At 41.7% G+C, this 19,536-nt stretch overlaps 2 protein-coding genes across 2 annotated transcripts; both read right to left on the reverse strand.

Annotated features, from left to right (window-relative positions):
- Window positions 1-88: 88 nt before the first annotated feature.
- Window positions 89-7,990, reverse strand: LOC129839428 (stromal membrane-associated protein 1-like). The gene is made up of 10 exons (XM_055906882.1): window positions 7,700-7,990; window positions 7,049-7,182; window positions 6,702-6,787; window positions 6,391-6,466; window positions 5,874-5,942; window positions 4,684-4,759; window positions 4,128-4,255; window positions 3,581-3,806; window positions 1,282-1,640; window positions 89-1,002 (listed from the first exon to the last, which is right to left on the reverse strand). The coding sequence occupies exons 1-10, from the start codon at window positions 7,815-7,817 to the stop codon at window positions 868-870; spliced, it is 1,407 nt and encodes a 468-aa protein (XP_055762857.1). The 5' UTR covers window positions 7,818-7,990; the 3' UTR covers window positions 89-867.
- A 320-nt stretch (window positions 7,991-8,310) lies between these two features.
- On the reverse strand, window positions 8,311-14,590 carry LOC129839707 (centromere protein K-like). Its single transcript, XM_055907286.1, has 11 exons — window positions 14,460-14,590; window positions 13,859-13,891; window positions 13,617-13,754; window positions 13,455-13,511; window positions 13,278-13,341; window positions 13,108-13,154; window positions 9,986-10,068; window positions 9,794-9,892; window positions 9,408-9,543; window positions 9,156-9,209; window positions 8,311-8,851 (listed from the first exon to the last, which is right to left on the reverse strand). The coding sequence occupies exons 1-11, from the start codon at window positions 14,460-14,462 to the stop codon at window positions 8,696-8,698; spliced, it is 870 nt and encodes a 289-aa protein (XP_055763261.1). The 5' UTR covers window positions 14,463-14,590; the 3' UTR covers window positions 8,311-8,695.
- Between the last annotated feature and the right edge of the window lie 4,946 nt (window positions 14,591-19,536).

Below are 19,536 nucleotides of genomic sequence, written 5' to 3' on the forward strand. Positions count from 1 at the left end.
ATGCAAACTTCTGGACCTTCTTAGGTGTTCTGGTAGAATTGACATTGAATGTTGTTAATGGCAAAATCTAGAACACACATAAGACACATTGGTTTATCATACTTTATTTTGTAGGGGAACAACAGGTAGTTTAAAAGGTTATACAGAGCTGTACATAGGAGAGCAGTATTCACAGAAATGATAGCCATGTCTTCTCCCAAAGCTTAAATACTATTCTTTAATTCTCTATAACAATTTTTATAATGATACAATAAAAGCTTGTGTAACTGGTCCTGCAGCTTTTTCGATATGTTGTCGATGATGTCTTTGTTGTTGTATTTGTTTACGTTGTTGTGGTTGTCGTTTTTTTCTTTCCAAAAAAAGGAAAATTAAAAGAGTTATGATATCCACAACATGTAACAGGCACTGACTGCCAGCCTGCGTATGATGGTGTGTGTATGTATGAGGACTCCCAATTTACTCACAAAAGAGAGACGGAAAGAGAGCGCGATACATAGAAAGTGACAGAAAGAGAGAGATGTGCCCCATTTGAATACTTCAGAAATGCTTCCTTTCTTCCTTCCTTGAAGTAATCCCTGATCTGATTGGGTCGGTCAGACTAATAAGACGGTCACCTGGCTTTCACCTGTCCAATCACCGATGGATCTGTGATTACCTGAAGGAAACAAGGAAGGAAGGCTGCATCTCTTCAGTATGCGAACAGAGCCAGATAAGCTCCATGTTGGAGAGTGGTCAGTATCAATTGGAGAACGGGCATCAGTTCATAGTAAGGTTGCTGGGGGGTTGGATGTTGGATTTCAGACCCCCTGGTTGCAACCCCCTCTGCCCTGACCCCTAATCGCTGACCTTTGACCTCCAGGGGCGGGGTCACTTCCAGAGCTGGTTGCTGAGGGTCTGACCGGAGGGTGCGGCGGCCCAGCCTCCCATGGTGGAGGCAGGCTGACCGAAGGCCATGGCCCCCCCGGCACCGTTCAGACTCATCCCTGACATCTGCTGGTTCATCTGGGGAAGACAGTAGGAGAGATGAATAGTAAGGTGTCAGGGAAACACAATATTGCCTAATACTACAACAAACCCAAGCCCTGACCCCAATGCATTTATATAGATCTGAGAAAATTTGATTGTTAGGTATGGCAATATGGTAACATTACCTAAGTTACCTCCCAAAGACACTTGACATTGTATTCTTATAAAACCATCTTATACTTCAAATGCAACGTTTACCCCCATGGGAAAATCCCCAATATGCCAAAGAGCGTGACATCAAAAGAACTAACATACCTGTCCCATGTTCCAGTGGCCCTGCTGCCCAGGCTGGACGGCATACATCCCCTGCATGCCCTGAGCGGGCACCATACCCCCCATCCCCCCCTGTGGTACCCCCATCATCCTCGGAGCCATGCCAACCATCCCGGCCGCAGGCGCTTGTCCCATGAAACCGTTGGGCATCGTCATGCCAACCATCATGCCTGTGTTGTGTCCCATCATGGCAGCTCCGTTCTGAGCCATCATGGCACCCATGACGGTGGTGGGGGGCATGCCTGTGCCCATACCAGGGAAGGCCTGGTAGCCAGCAGGGACCTGCTGCTGGGGGATGCCAACTGGAAACTGCATCTGGGCAGGGTTCATGTATATACCAGCTGGAAGGGAGAAATACAGGAGAAATACTGAGAACAGTTTGAGTTTCTTTCAAAATATAATTTTCTGTTAACCTTTATGACTGCTTGCCCTAGATATACTGAGAGAGTGGGAAAGTGACTGAACAACTTGGTTGGTGACTTGCTACTTTAGAAGTGTTTGGTATTTACATAGCCCAGAGCCAGTTGGAGACCATTTACAACATCTGTGTTATTGGTTGGTGTGTTTGTGTGCATGCACTTGTGTGTCATGACTCCAAGGCCTCAGAACACAGGAGAGGAGAGGGGGGCCAGGCCAGTTATGACACTTCACGCCAATCGTAAATCTTATGCTGCAGAGACCCCTCTCCTGCTCTTCAGTACCAACCAAAGGAATGCCTTTGTTCTCGAGAATATTTTTGCAGCTAAAACTATAACACCCCAAAAAATGTATATTGGAACAAAATTTCTAAGATAGGAATGTTAAGAATGGTCAGTGGGGATCAAAAAATAATCATGTCATATTGCTTTTCATTTTGTGATGTTATAAAAAACTGTATGAACCAAATACTGAGATTTCATGTCCGTTGCACATCAACTAAGCCACGCCCCGAATGAGGTCAGACGAACGTGTCAGTGTGATGGAACTGCCCTTTCCGACCAGAGTGATTAAAAGGACTCGCTAAGAATTAACATATTCAGACCAGCAGATGTGAAGCGTGAGCTAAACATTAGAAATGGCTGGAAACTCTGAAACTCAACACGAGATGAAGAAGATAAACTCACTAGACCAAAACATTGACAGTCTGCAGCTGTGCATGTAAAGGGATCTAGAACTTTGACTATCTACCCGAGAAAGGAAGGAGAGGATCCCATCTCAGACAATCATTGGTGCATCTAAAGATCAGTTCAGAAGAAACACTCCACTCCAAGCCATGACAACTAAGAAGGATATTGTAACCTCTGGTGGACAATCAGAGCCTTACACCCATCGAGCCATTCCCCATAGAAGGATTGATTGGTTTCAACAGAGAGACAACGAACAAAGACATCTAACTTACACGTAAATACATTGCATTTCTTACCCAAACGGGCAGCAGTTCGTGTACAAGGTGTAGGATTAATGTGAGAACAGTCCTAGAATGTATCCACAATAAATGTCCTTTTCTCTATCCCTCTATTTCCCCACCCCCTCTCCATTGTGTAACAAGCCATCATATTTTGTCAGTCCACTGGAGACTTTTGTCTCATGTAAATGTGTATTCTGTGTTATTATTTAGCTAGTTAGTAAATAAATAATGAAATCAATTTGTGTAGAACTAAATAATCAGAAAAGGCTGGGGTTCTTGCGGATTCAAGAAGTATGCAATGTTCAGAATGAGACTGAGATGAGGTAATGATTAATAAATGACTTATCGATATATCTTATATATTTCTTCTAGAGTTTAATTCGGGAGATGGTAACTCATTAAACAACTTCTTCCGTGGTGCCCCAAATTCCTTATGAGCCAATTGTTACATGGTTAATTTAATCGAGTAACAACGATAAATAACATTCATTACATTAATCAAAGTCACATCACGATGTGTGCACATGCCCACACTTATGTACGACAAGGCTCTACAGTGCAACCGTTTTACTCGCATATGCGCCTAAATATTTTGTTGTACGACCTGGAATTTTAATTTAGGAGCACAAGTGCTGATGATAATTGTTGAAATGATTACTTCACTGTACCGCAGCCCTGGAGTGCCATGGTGAATACACTGAGTGCAGATTCATGACCGTCATGCTTGCACCATTATTACAAAGAAAACGTCTTGTTACCTCAAATAATTGTCATTGTGCTCCTAAATTTCTTTGGGTGCTCCTACACGTGCTCCTTGTAAAAAAGGTCGGTGTAGAGCCCTGCATGAGTGTACATACTGTGCATGTGTAGGCTTGTGTCTGTATTTCTCCTTACCAGGCGGGGCCTGCTGGTGCTGGGGCATCTGAGGCATACTGGTGTTCCCATACAGGGACAGGATGGAGTCCTTGGAGAGGGGTTTCTTGGCCCCGGTGTCCTCCCCCTTAATGCCCCCTCCACCACCAGTCTCACTGAACAGGTTCAGGTTTCCCTGAGCAGAGCCCGAGGATGGGGTTGCTGCTGGGGGTTGTGTTGGGGTGCTGGCTGGGGTACTGGAGCTGGCCTGGAAGAAGGAAGCAAAAACTGTAAGAACGACGTAAGAAAAGACGCTAACCCTATTCAGTGTATTGAGTCTCTTGATCTTCAAACTTCTCTAACGCTAGCATGCATTGGCCTGCATGGATGTGTGTGATACAATGGGTAAACAGCAAATTACTCAGTGCATTGCAAGCACAATGCTCTACCAACTGAGCCATCGTTCAGATGTAGATGTACAGGTAATATGTGTGCATGTAAATATAGAAGTTCAGTTTGCGTCTTTATGTTTGTGGAGCTGGGTGTCCATAGGGACCAGGGAAGTGGTGAGGTCATCAGATTGTGTTACCTGAGAGAACTGAGCAGCAGCATTAGATAAGGGGAGGGGGTTGGACACCATGGGGCCAAAGATATCCAAGTCGTTACTTGCTGTGCTAGCAGCACTACCGTTGTTAGCAGGGGCGGGTGTTGGAGCATCTAGAGAGATGGGAGAGACAGAGAGCAACAGAGAGGGGTTAAAAACAGATGTGTAAAACAGTTTATACAGGGGAGGAAAAAACGTACATAAGATGAATGTGTGTATTGTTCAGGACTCAGCATTTCTGAATAACTGACTGGTTTAGTACATTTTACATTTGAGTCATTTAGCAGACGCTCTTATCTAGAGCGACATACAGGAGCAATTAGGATTAATTGCCTTGCACAAGGGCACATCGGCAAATTTCACCTAGTTAGCTCTTAACTGCTAGGCTACCACCCAGGGTCGTATTCGTCAAGGCAAAGCAGGGTCATATTCAATAGGCACAAAACAAAAGAAAACAGGCTGAAACCAGGAAGGACTATCTGAACTTGTCCAATAAGAAACTCTCATTTTCGTTTTGGAAAACTGACTGGTTTAATCTTACCAAGGCCAAGTAGGTTGACGGGAGGTTCTGCTGTCTTCACAGGACTGGCTTTGGGGGCATGGCGGGTCTCTTCACTCTTCAGGGGTTGAGTCCAAGAGAAAAGGCATAATGATTGTGAAAAAACAATAATGTAGTCTTGGAAGTAATAATGAAGTTGACGTGTTAAACTTCTTCTAGACTAATGGCTAAATATGCAGGGCTTCGGTTGAGCATAGGTTAAGTTCATAATGAAAGCAAAGATCCTGGGGAGGTTTTCAAACCCTCAGCAGTAAAGCCCTCTTAGAGGTCAAAGGTTAGGTGCATCATCAGCCTTAGGTTACTTGACCACATTCAATGCTTTGTCTAGGAACTAACATGCCGGAAGCTCGACGCCCAGCATTCTAACCCTAAACCCAAAGATGGTCTATTTTTCACCATAAGATCAATGTATCAACACGTCAAAGTAACTACACAGTGAGACGCACCACAACAAATCAGTTTGCTGGACATGGTGACCATAAACATTTGTAAATTGATGATTAGTTGTATTAAGTACTTTGTATAATGCCAGACCTGTTAACTGTAATGTTTTTCATACAGTTTGCCATACTAGACTGTTAAAGGGCAATTCCACCACTTTCAACCTCATTTTCATTATCTCCAGCACAATACCAGTGTCGACATGTGAAAACCTACGCATTTCTTCTTTTTGTAGAATTTTTTTTAATGAAGTTAAAAAGTTCTCCCCGATGACATCATAAAAAGTTAAAACATTTATTTTTTTTAAACACTAGGAGATTGGCGACATGGTGAGCAAGAAAATACCCTTCCTCTGGCAAAAAATAAATAAATAAATCAGTTTTTCTTGATTTTAAATCCTACCCTGTAATGTTACAGGGAAGCAATTTGATCCTTTTAACCACAGATCATAGAAACGCGCCGTTTTCACATATGTAGACACTGGTATGGTGCTGGAAAATGAATATGAGTTTGAAAAGCGGCGGAATTGCCCTTTAAGTCTGCTCCCAGTAAACCACTAAAACATGACCGCTATAGCATGGAGTGTCATGATGAGTGGAACTGTTCTAAACTAAATAAACATATCATTCTGACTGCGAAGCTCAAAAGAGACAAACAGGGAATATGGGTTGGGTTGAGACCGATATCTTATATAAAGAGTCTATAGATGTATCCATTCAAAACCACCGTACTTTGGCATTGTATGACAGCTTGGTTCCTCTATCAGTTTCCTTCTCTCGCTTGCTCTCCTTGTCTTTTGGCTGTAGAGGAAGATCATAAGAGGAAATTTGAAGAAAAAAAAATCAATGGAGGAAGAGAGATAAAGGCCGAATCTCATTTGAATAATGTTCCAAAATGGTTGGGCCATATAACACAATAAAACAGTACCCCAGCAGCACCATAAACACCTGTGGAAATACATGCTAGCAGATAGCCAGTCATTGCGCTAATGCTTGTTAGCATTAGCTAGTGAAACTACCTCTAACTTCCTTCATACTGGACCCAGAGACATACAAATGCTATCCAAGAGTTCATCTGACTTTAGGGAAGTACATAAAGGGCCCATTTGCCATAACTCCAAAGTATCCCTTTAACCTAACACATAACAAGCAACACTTTGGAGAGTCTACATACAAATAAGACAGTGTAACACATTCTAGTACTATCCGCAAACCAGTTTGAGTGTGGCATCAGAGGTGAGATACATACGCTGTGTCCATTGGTCACATTTTTGCTGTAGTATTTCTTCTTCTCATACTTGTCCCTGATGAAGAACTCCACTGCTCTGGGGTCAGGGGTTAAGGGGGAAAAAATGTAGCAATATTATAAAGGGGCAAGTACGTGTGTTACGGGAAGCTTTTTGGGAACCGCAGTGTGTGTGTGTGTGTGAGTGAGCGAGAGAGACTGTGTGTGTGTGTGTGTGTGTGTGTGTGTGTGTGTGTGTGTGTGTGTGTGTGTGTGTGTGTGTGTGTGTGTGTGTGTGTGTGTGTGTGTGTGTGTGTGTGTAGTTGTAAGGATACTGGTCTGTCTGAGGCCTTCTGTAGGTGTCTGGAAGGTTGGCCTCATAAAGCTGCCTGGACTTGGAGTTGCCCATATCTACTATGCTCTGTGAGAGAAGAGAAGGAGAGATGGAGAGAAAGAGGGTGGGGGAAAGAGAGAAAGAGGAGCACAGAGATAGAGAGAAAGAGGGGTGGAAGGTGGATAGTGAAACAGCAGGGGACACATGATAAGTATGGGTTAAAAAGTCAACTTCGTATTAGGCCAGTAGGATATACAAGAAAGAGAGTTGTCTGTGTCAATAAATATAGGTCAATACATGACATTTCTAATTTATGAAAACTATAAATCCTGGACATTGGCTAATTACTTGTATTTGTGCTGCTGTCCATTGGTCCAGGTTGACAGATTTGACACGTGATATGTGAACCCCAAGGTTCCTGTGGATGCCAGCACATCGGATACAGATAAACACTCCCAGGTTCCATGATGCCCATCTTGGACCTGGCAGGCAGAGACAGGGTCGTACTCATTAGTGCACCGGTTTCAGTCTGTTCAATTCCGTTAGGTGTCTAATGAACACAGCCCAGGTAACGGAAGATTCACTTATCAAAACCTGTCTGTACCGGTGGTGCAGGTGTCACAATAGCACTTCAGATTGGCAGGTCTTCCCTGTGCATTCTTTTAGAGTGACATGTTTTGACATTTAGGGATAGTTTCCCAGTGGTGACTTTCATGGTGCAGGGGTGTCGAAACTTGCATTTACTTGTATGACTAAAGTTTGGATCATGGTTCAAGGTGTGGTGGGAGACAAAATGCTACCTAGCATCGCTAAGTTAGCCTAGTAGCTACCGGATAAATGCTAAAGAGGAAGGAAGGTGTCAGCAGACTAGCTGCTACTTACAGTTAACATAGCTAGCTAACAACTCAGCCTGAGTCTGGCTAGACGAATAACTGAAACAGTTATATAACATCAAATGACACATAATTTAACGAAGTTTACATTGTGTTATATGGTTACCTTTCGCCTCACAATCGGCGCAGTATTTGTTGTCGTCCTCTCTCAGCATTTTGGACAGAATGGCCTGATGCTGCTCGTTGAGTTTCAGGGCCTTCTCTCTCTCTGATCGGGTTGTCATCTTTGCTGATGTTCTGTTTGTTCTTTCAATAAAACTGTTCTCTACCTTGAATGTTCGTGAATTTCTTTTACTTTATGATTTAAGACCATAATCAGACAAATGAACGCCTTCGAGAGAAGTGTAAAAACACCCGGAACCGAAATTTGTTCTCCGCCCACAAGAATGCACGAACTCCCGGGAGGCGGGTGAACATACCTAAACGGCTCTCGGGATTGGATGATGGAGATGACATAGTCTGCTGACGCATGTCAGGGTTTCTTGACAAAAAAATGTATAGCATTTTTCAATGTTTAAAATGTGTTGTTGGTAGATTATCTGTCCTTGAGAATTTCTGTATTTGCAAAAATATTATACAAGTTCTTATGTACTTGAGTTATAAATTGACTGCTGTGAATCAAGTACTGATGTATCAAGATGTTTCCTGTTCTTCATATTAGTGCTACAGTGAATGACGAATATTTGTATATTTTGTTGATTTTTCATTTTATTAAGAACAAATCTGGCATACATTGATACATGGAAATATATACATAAAAACAATTTAAGGTTTCACCAAAGTATGCAAATTTTGTTCCAGTAGCCAGAGAGAGCAACATACATAGATATTTAACATATAAAACAAAAACATTCAAAAAGGTTAACCTATTGTGAAACATACAGGAAATAACACTATAAACCAGTGACCTATCAAGCCACTATCGCAATACATACTCATGATATTACCATACACCTAGCCTGGTCCCAGATCCCTTTGTACTGTATAACCAACGCTTATGATCGATGGCATTACAATGAGACGGCAAGACAGCACAAACATCTGGGACCAGGCTGCTGTACACGCTGACAAAACTAGAACCAAAATGTCTGACCAGTTACTGTTAATAAAAGGTTTCCAGGCGGATCTTGAAACAGTCCTCTGGGTGTCTCTGTGCAATGCCGTGGCGCAGCAGCATCTCTGTGTACGGGGGCCAGAACGTCTCGTCTATCGATACGTAGGGATCGTGAGGCGTCTCCAGAGTCGTGTTCATCAGCAGCTGAAAATTTCAACAATGGAAGATAAGGTTTAAGACAAGGGTTTAAGATTATTATTTATGTTGTTGTTCAGTTGGAGCAAGAGGTGAGTAGGGATGTTTATGCAGTTTGTTGTACTGTGATCAAATTGATCTACATTACAAAGATGTGAGTGTAATGTAAGTGTAAAATATAGTCATAGGGTCATAAAAAACTAGACTATAAAGCTGCTACTGGTTCAAGCATGTAGCAATAAAGAAATACAAAATTAAACCAGAGCACCGGGTTGAATAATAAAACAAACAATGCATGCGAACAGAGACTTACCTCCAGGACTTCATTGAGTGAAATTAGATTCTCGTTCAGCTCTTGAGGAATGTTCTGAAAATGGAAACAAAAATTATAGCATCTAGGCTGGTCCCAGATCTGTTTGTGCTCTCTTTCCCAACAAAACAAAAAATGTTAGCTACACAGCACAAACAGATCTGAGGCCAAGCTAGATGCAACAGTAAAAAACAATATGTGACCAGTGAGGAACCCCTCCATCAGAGCCACATAATACATCACTAAGACTACCACCTTTTTCTTCTTGTCAGCGGTGGTCTCCTGCGTAGGAAGTGGGAAGTGTTCCGCCAGTACGTCTGTCAGGGTCTCCATCAGTCTGTTCTGGTAATCCTTCATCTTCTGGATCTTCTTCTTGGTGTCCTGCAACACACTGAACAACAGCAGCAATACTTCCATATTAAACTCAGGATAGTTGTCCATGTGTTGGTTTGTGTGTCATTTTCTATTATTCAGGATCATATTCATAGGCAGGAAACCGAGGAAAACGCTCCAAAACATAGTGCAACGGGGAGGTACAATCTGAACTTGTTCAATAAAAAAAACATTTGGTTTTATTAAGCCTTGTAAAAATGTAATTTACAGTGTGCCCTAACAAACGTGACCCAGTTGTTGTACCGTACCTGTGTTCTGATAACCTTTCGTTTTCCAGTCGCTGTTTGACCACATGTTCAGTGCCTGCCCTCAACACTTCCTTCTTTTCCTCCAACCACTTCTGTTCACTGAAACACAGACGTATACTGTCAAATCTACTGTCTCCATGTCAACATTCAAAGGGTTGGAGATTTAGAATAACAATCACATTCAAAGAAAACCTTTTTAAAGTCTCTCTCAGTGTGTCTCTCTTGGCTTGTGAGCAAGAGAGGACCAACTCCAGTTGTGAATTCAGCTTCTGTAACTTTGGAAGTAGTAAAGAAAAGTTACAAAAAATAAAATAACTGTTAAAACATGAATATGGTTACTTTTCATAAGCATAAGGCTCTATAAAACTATAAAATAGCTGATATCTGAAATGTGTACAGAACCAGTCAAAAGTTTGGACACCGACTGATTCAAGGGTTTTTCTTTATTTGACTATTTTCTACATTGTACAATAATAGTGAAGGCATCAAAACTATGAAATAGCACATGGAATCATGTGGTAAGCAAAAAAGGAATCATGCAGTAACCAAAAAAAGTGGTAAACAAATCAAAATATATTTTAATATTTGAGATTCTTCAAAGTAGCCACCCTTTGCCTTAATGACAGCTTTGCACACTTTTGGCATTCTCTCAAAAAGCTTCATGAGGTAGTCACCTGGAATGCATTTCAATTAAAAGGTGTGGCTTGTTAAAACGTTAATTTGTGGAATTTCTTTCCTTCATAATGCATTTAAAGAACATGGCTGAGGTTTTACATTATCCCAATCAATTGTGCTATTTTGTTTGTTTTTTTGCAACTTATTTTGTACATAATGTTGCTGCTACCGTCTCTTATGACCGAAAACAACTTCTGGACATCAGAACAGCGATTACTCACCGCGGACTAGAAGAAACTTTTTCCTTTAATGAGTCCGACGAGAAGCATATACTGCTTCACTGGAACAGCCCCAGATCCCTGTAATTTGTTTGAAGAAAAGACGCAGGAAAAGGGGCCGCAGATCGGGCAGCCTTCTGAGAATCCGTAGGTGTGCGAGTAAACTTCCACTGCCATCCGTTCTTTTTGCTAATGTGCAATCATTGGAAAAATCAAATTGATGACCTACGATTAAGATTATCCTACCAACGGGGCATTAAACTGTAATATCTTATGTTTCACCGAGACGTGGCTGAACGATGATACAGATAATATAGAGCCTGCGGGATTTTCCATGCACCGGCAGAACAGAGAAGCTACGTCTGGTAAGACGAGGAGTGGGGGTGTGTTTATTTGTCAATAACAGCTGGTGCGCGAAGTCTAATATTAAAGAAGTCTTGAGGTATTGCTCGCCTGAGGTAGAGTACCTTATGATAAGCTGTAGACCACACTATCTACCAAGAGAGTTCTCATCTATATTATTTGTAGCTGTCCATTTACCACCACATAACGAAGATGGCACTAAGACCGCTCTCAACCAACTCTATAAGGCCATAAGCGAAGAAGAAAATGCTCACCCAGAAGCGGCGCTCCTAGTGGCCGGGGACTTTAATGCAGGCAAACAAATCAGTTTCACCAAATTTTTACCAGCATGTCACATATGTGCAACCAGAGAAAAAAAATCCTAGACCACCTTTACTCCACACACGCAGAGATGCATACAAAGCTCTCCCCCACCCTCCATTTGGCAAATCTGACCATAATTACATCCAGTACGCACATATCCCAACCAGAAGCCATGGATTACAGGCAAAATCCGCATCGAGCTAAAGGCTAGAGCTGCCGCTTTCAAGGAGCAGGAGACTATCCGGACGCTTATAAGAAATCCCGCTATGCCCTCCGACGAACCATCAAACAAGTAAAGCGTCAATACAGGAGTAAGATTAAAAACTACTACACCGGATCTGATGCCCGTCGGATGTGGCAGGGCTTTAAAACTATTACGGACTACAAAGGGAACCCCAGACGCGAGCTGCCCAGTGACGCGAGCCTACCAGACGAGCTAAAATGCCTTTATGCTCGCTTTGAGGCAAGCAACACTGAAGCATGCACGAGAGCACCAGCTGGTCTGGATCTCAGTAGCCGATGTGAACAAAACCTTTAAAAACTGGTCAACATTCACAAAGCCGCTGGGCCAGACGGATTACCAGGACGTGAGTGCTACGGGTCGGTAGTCATTTAGGCAGGTTACCTTAGTGTCCTTGGGCATAGGCACTATGGTGGTCTACTTAAAACATGTTGGTATTACAGACTTGGACAAGGAGAGGTTGAAAATGTCAGTGAAGACACATGCCAGTTGGTCAGCGCATGCTCGGAGTACACATCCTGGTAATCCGCCTTGTGAATGTTGACCTGTTTAAAGGTCTTACTCACATTGTCTGCGGAGAGTGATCACACAGTCATCCGGAACAGCTGATGCTCTCATGCATGTTCCAGTGTTACTTGCCTCTAAGCAAGCATAGAAGTTATTTAGCTTGTCTGGTAGGCTCGTGTCACTGGGCAGCTCTCGGCTGTGCTTCCCTTTTGTAGTCTAATAGTTTGCAAGCCCTGCCACATCCAACGGGCGTCGGAGCCGGTGTAGTACGATTTGATCTAAGTCCTGTATTGACGCTTTGCCTGTTTGATGGTTTTGTCGGAGGGCATAGAGGGATTTCTTATAAGCTTCCAGGTTAGAATCGCACTTCTTGAAACTGGCAGCTCTACCCTTTAGCTCAGTGTGAATGTTGCCTTCTGTACGTACAGTCACTTTGCGGACGACGTCCTCGATGCACTTATTGATAAAGCCAGTGACTGATGTGGTGTACTCCTCAATACTATCGGAAGAATCCCGGAACATATTCCAGTCTGTGCTAGCAAAACAGAAGACCTGGCCTCCACAATCTCCCAACCTCAATCCAATTGAGATGGTTTGGGATGAGTTGGACGGCAGAGAGAAGGAAAAGCAGCCAACAAGTGCTCAGCATATTTGGGAACTGATTCAAGACTGTTGGATAAGCATTCCAGGTGACTACCTCATGAAGCTTGTTGAGAAAATGGCAAGAGTGTGCAATGCTGTCATCAAGGCAAAGGGTGGCTACTTTGAAGTCTCTCAAATATAAAAATGTTGATTTGTTTAACACTTTCATAGTTTTGATTTATTCACATTCTACAATGTAGAAAATATATTTTAAAAAAGAACAAAAAAAACACTTGAATGAATAGGTGTCCAAATCTGACTGGTACTGTATATTAAAAGGTAACTGCATAGAAATATTTTATTTTTATGAAAATTTTCCAACAATAACTACTATGGTGGAAGGCAACATCCACATGTGAATTTACCTCCTCTGCTCCAACAACGAGTAACACCTCAGGATTTGTGGACAACACTATGGATAGAAAGTAAACCACATTCTGATGGTACATATCATGCTTATGTCTCAGTCATACAGTATAAGTACAATCAATTAGTTATAAAGGAATGATATTCAGAGTAGAAACCAGACACGTACGTTCTGGCTGTCTTGTCTGCCACTGCTTCAGTTCAGCTGCTACAGCTGTCAATCTATTCACAGACTGTTGGACAAATAACAGATATGCAGCAGATAAGGCAAGATAACGTAAAAAGTACATGCATCACACATACTAATGCTTTCATTCAGCTATAGGGAAATAGGGCCATCTCTGACCTGTTCTTGTGGGTTTTCATCTGAGTCTGGCTCTGCGAGAATGATCTCGTTCTGAAGCTGAAAAACAAAGAGAATATTACATTTTAACATTAACACAACAACATCACATCATCCAAAGTTGTCTGTGCAGAACCCGAGCTGTCATTGTAAACAGATCAGTACCATCTCTAGCTGGGCAAACTGCTCTTCACACTCGTTAAACAGTTCTGCCTGTGCAGCTTCCGAGCACTCTGTGTAGAAAGGAATGGCAGGTGGTGCTGGAGTATCCTGGACCTCTGACTCTGTGTCCAGTGGCTGTCCCTGTGACAAAAATGTCATAATTATTAGGACATGCATGTTTAATGGATAACTTACTGTAATTTCAGTAAAGCTTACAAAGGCTCATATTTGGCTACCGTACTTACATTCTCCTGTTGCAACGTTACCTCGTTGGAACTCTGAAAACAAGGAATTCACAATATTGTTATCAACAAGTGGGTAACTACCGAGCTCTGATCCACGCCCATGAATTGCATTGCATTGGATCTGCACTCCATAGCGTGGACCAGTATGACGGAACATTTTCAAAAGTCGTTTGAATCATGTTTTGGGGAAAAAAAATACACCAGGCGCATACAAAGAAATGTTCGTCAGCACTCTACCAACATATTTACTTTGGTAAATTCCGAAAATAACTTGAAGTCCTACTAGCAAGTCAGATTAAGTTAGCTAGATTAGTAAATTAGCCAGCTTCCTCATCAATTCTAGTGAAAGGGTTAGGGTTAAATGTAAAAAGGTTGTTGTTTTTTTTACATAAAAGCAGGAAGTAACGTTACTCTTGGAAGAAACATTACAGCTCCTCGGAAGCTACCAAAACCTAAAAAATAGCAAACGTTAGCAGTGAAAAAGATTAGCATATCCGACTGAAAATAAGTTAACGTTATATCATTAACGTTACAAATAGGAGAACATTCATCAATTGGAAATCGACTGTTTTTCACTTTGTCAAACAACGTGTCCACCTACCATATTTGAAATAGTTAGCGGGCTTATTTTCTTAAAACGTATAATATTTCACTATATCATACAGCCACAGATAGATGAGATACAGCTGTCAACTTTACGGCCAGCTAGTTCCTTTTCAAAATACCGCCAGTATTGATGACGTACGTCTGAGCGGAAGTACTTCGTTTGAGAGCGTTAGGTCTGCGTACTGATACGCATATCACTGAGGCCTGTGTTGTGCCTAAAATCTCCCCACTGCCAGACCCCCCCCCCCCCCCCCCATTTCTAATTTCCCTAATTCTGTGGCTAGAGTCAAATACTTTCTGTGACACACATCAGAGTCAAACACTTTCTATAGAACAAACTTCACGTCAGGATAGGATAGGATAGGCAACCGAAATGAATAATTAATGTATGTGTGTTATATTAAACATAGAGGAGTAAAATGTAGGCAAGCAATAAACATTTCAGAACAATTATGGCTGAATTATTATCGCCATACAAGCTAGAACCGCCACAAACACTTGAAACAAATAGCCAAACCGAAAACTGCAAACAAACATGCTTTCTGCTACTAAGATCAGTGAAATGTAGGCTAAACTGACAATGGAGTGAAGAGCAGAAATCTCTACAAGCAAGCAAGTCGCAGCAATGAAGAACGCGAAGGGGGGAGAGAATTCTGGCAGGGGGGAGATTTTCGGCACAACACCTGTCACCCGGTCTCTTCCATGTCCTCCTGTGCTATACAGCAGATAAAACGTTCACGTAGGGGTGGTAATCTTGAACTTAGTCTTCTCCAGACAGTATGCAGGTGGATAGTATATTTATAAACTCTCCACCCATCAGGCATGAATAAAAAATTGTTATTGAAGTGTTTTCTGTAAATGGTATATTGCCTGTTTTTGGTGTTCTGTTCTCTCATCTAGTGGTATTTCTATCTCCCTACTTTTACAATCCTGTGTTATTTATTCTGAGGAAATGTTCACATGATATATGTAAAAGCAATAATTTATGAATCCTAGAGGAAAACCTGGTTCAGTCTACTTTCCAACAGACACTGGGAGATAAATTCACCTTTCAGCAGCACACTAACTTAAAGCACAAGGCCAATTAGAAACTGGAGATGCTTACCAAGATGACATTGAATGTTCCTGAGTGGCCTAGTTACAGTTTTGACTTAAATCGTCTTGAAAATCTATGGCAAGACTTGAAAATGTCTGTCTAGCAATGATCAACAACCAACTTGACAGAGCTGTAACGTAACAAAATGTGGAAAAAGGGAAGGGGTCTGAATACTTTTGGAATGGACTGTTTGTGCACATTGCCCAGGTGAGGAAAAGCACGGGGCACGCATCTAGGTGCCGCTTTTACGCATGGTTGCAGTAATTCATAAACATTCAATATTGGATAATCAAATTAAAATTCATCAATGATGAGGTATTCTTTGCATATTGTTTATGGCCAGAGTGTGTGGTAAACAGAATCTAATTTCCATTCCGATTCCAAACACGGCATAATGCCATTCTTTGTAAAGAATACCGTCTCAATGCGACCGAGATTGTCACAATGCTGACGCGTCACATGGAACTCCAGAACCCAAGAGATAAGTTCAGAAATATCAAGAATTCAACAGTTCTTGATTGACAAACAATGAGAGAGACAGCATTATTATGGCAAGCTTTTCATTCATCCTCCCTGAAGACAGACATTGTTCCATTAAGGACAACGAAGTCAATTCAGGTAGGAGCAATTCAATTAATTTATATCTTGAAACTTCAATATTAATTGAAGGTTGAATTATAAGTTGAAAGGAAATATATAATAAAATGTAGGTTAAGATGACTTGGGGCATTTGTTGTTAGTTACCAAGCAATGTAAACATGCAAAATTAAGTTATAAACTTATGCTATGTCCAATTATCTCTCCTTTGTACCAAAGTGTGCATTTGTTCACTTCACTGATTTCAAAGGAAATTGCTGGTATAATAAATATAGTTATAGCCCATGACTCTAGTCCATGACTCCACCAATCTAATGTTTTAGATTTGTGAGAAGTAGTGAACAAGTACACACTTCAGGAGAAATTAGATATTATTGGGACACACTTGTACTTTACCTTTAGTGAAAAGGAGAATATTCCTTGTTTATATATAAAAAATCTGTTATGTTTACCCTGTGTTACCATATTGTTTCTTTCAGGGTGGATCTCAATGGTGACCCAACGCCCTTGACGGTCCAGAGTCAGAGAGTCAGAACATCCGTCTGAGCTTTCTACGCAAATGCCATTGACAGCTCTCTGCTCTGGACTGTTGGGTACACCCCCTACATTCCCCCAGCTCTGAAAGGAAGAAGTTTCTCCTCTGTCGAGAGCTTCTTCCTGGATGAGTGGGAGCCACTGACACTCCTGCAGACTCCTCAGGTTATGTCCACCAGGGTATCCATCGAGGAAGACAACCTGATCCAGTCTGATACAGGCCTTGTGTCTCAGGTTCTGTTCACCAGTGTTGCCGTCGTGGAGAATGACTTGATCCAGTCTGCTGCAGGCCTAGTGTCTCAGGTTCTGTCCACTAGTGTTGCCATCATGGAGAATGACTTGATCCAGTCTGCTGCAGGCCTAGTGTCTCAGGAGTTGTCTACCTGTGTTGTTATCGTGGAGAAAGACCTCATCCAGTCTGCTACAAACCTAATGTCTCAGGATGATGACTCTACACTGAGAGACTCCAACCAACCTGAGGTCCATGTGGGTGATGTCTCAACCAAGAGAAGTAGTCTAGTCATCACTATTTCTATGGTTTCAACCAAGAGTTGCTTTGTTGTTTTACATGAAGTTGATGTTAGTGCTACAAGCCTGGAGCAATCTGCTGAGAAAAGGTCTACCTCTACTACTGATGTCAACGACATCTCAACTGCTGCTGCCAAGAAGAAGAACAGGTGTGGATTATTCTCATCTTTCTGGAGAGCTCTCAGGGGGAAGAACAAGAAGCCTGGAAGAAATAACTCATACGTTATACACTGTTGTACTGTTATACTTATTAACTTATCAACTGTTTTGGTACTGATATCCAGTGTTAATTCCTTTTATTTATTTTGTCTCTATTTTCTTTCTTTCTTTTCTTTAGGCTAAAGTGGCTTCCAAGATGTAGGACATCTAGGTGAGGACACTCACTACTGAAGGCACCCACAATGATGCTTCTGTTTCTCCTCATCCCCCCACCACCACCACCACCACACCAAGCTATACATTTTTATAGTCAGTAAACTTTTTTGTGTTGCATTTGAATGTGTTTGGAATCTTAATTGAAACCACAAAACTTCTCTAATGAGAGTAATTTTCATAGTCATGTTACACATATGGATTTATCATCAGATGTCATAGAATACAACCACAGATGCAGGGATTTAGCAGTTCAACTTCAGTACTTGTCAATTAATCACTGATTGACTTTCAACTCACAATTGAGAACTGAGGCAAAGATGGAAGAAAACTGTGTCTTTTAGAAGCATGTAAGTCGCTCTGGATAAAAGTGTCTGCTAAATCACTCAAATGTAAATGTAACAATGTGGAAAGATTGAAAACAACAATTTACATTCTGTTACAATATAACTACAATCACTTGTCAGCACCATTTTTTTAAATTATTACATGCATTCTTGCTCGTAACCTCTAGATGGCGTAGCAAGCACGGTTATGATGATTCACCCTCATAATTATGCTTTTATTAGCGGTTGGATGTGAATGCATGCTCATATTAGGAATTCCTGTAGGAGTTCCTACCCTATCCCATGAATAAGCATGATATTTTTATATTTCATGAGTTGACTACGGCATGGGGTCTCAAAGTGGGGTCTACAGGGGGTCCATGGTCAGACCAAAAATAAATAAATAAATAATCATTCATTTTTTAAGTAAATATTAGCAACATAGCTAAACAGATTAAACTAATTTTGGCCAAGGGATCTGTGAAATTAGTTTAGAGGGTGTAATCCAATTCAATGCAATATTATTCATCCACAAATTACATTATTAACCCTGGACAACATGGGCCTGGGAGGCTCAGAGGGACATTGGTATCCACAGTACACCAGCCTTATATATTTTTCTACTAAATACTTATTGTATATATATATTGTTTTACATAAAAGCACTGTAATGTGAACTTTAAAACTGCATAATTTTCTCTCTGATAACAAGAGGGCCCGAAGTGCTTGAGACTTAGTTCATCCGGCCATGCCCTGCCAAAGTCATAGTAAAACTCCTTGTATGCTTTTTTAAAGTTGTGTTCTGATTACAAGGGGATCCCTGATGAATTTGCTGTCAGAAAAGGGGTCCCCAGTCCCATGAAGTTTGAGAACCCCTGGTCTACGGCCCTGAGAGCCTCCAACCAACCTGATTTCCTTGTGGGTGATGCTTCAACCAATAGAAAGAGAATTACCATTACTATTGATGCTACCAGCCTGGATCAGTCTGCAGATTTGTCTACCTCTACCACTGATGACAACATAATGTCTTCACCTAACACCAAGCAGAAGAAATATAGAACCGGATTCTTCACAGCTCTCCAGAGAGTTTTTAGAAGGAAGAACAAGAAGCCTGTCAGTAATACTCATACTGTTAATAATACTGTAATACTGTTAATCATTAAACTAGGTTGATAGTAATATCCCGTGCCAATAGGTATTTTCAGAGCTTTTTCTCTATTTTCTACCTTTCATTTTTCAGGCTAAAGTGGCTTCCATGAAAGTGGAAAACATCTAGGAGGATGAGAATATCACATCTCGAGATGCTCACGACTGCCGTTTCTCTTCTTTTTCCCCATCCCTCCTTTCACTCTAACCCCCATCCCTCCTTTCACTCTAACCCCCATTCCTCCTTTCACTCTAACCCCCCTCCCTCCTTTCACTCTAACCCCCATCCCTCCTTTCACTCTAACCCCCCTCCCTCCTTTCACTCTAACCCCATCCCTCCTTTCACTCTAACCCCCCTCCCTCCTTTCACTCTAACCCCATCCCTCCTTTCACTCTAACCCCTATCCCTCCTTTCACTCTAACCCCATCCCTCCTTTCACTCTAACCCCATCCCTCCTTTCACTCTAACCCCC

Source organism: Salvelinus fontinalis, chromosome 40 (assembly GCF_029448725.1).
Source record: "Salvelinus fontinalis isolate EN_2023a chromosome 40, ASM2944872v1, whole genome shotgun sequence".
In the NCBI taxonomy this organism is placed as follows: Eukaryota; Metazoa; Chordata; class Actinopteri; order Salmoniformes; family Salmonidae; genus Salvelinus; species Salvelinus fontinalis.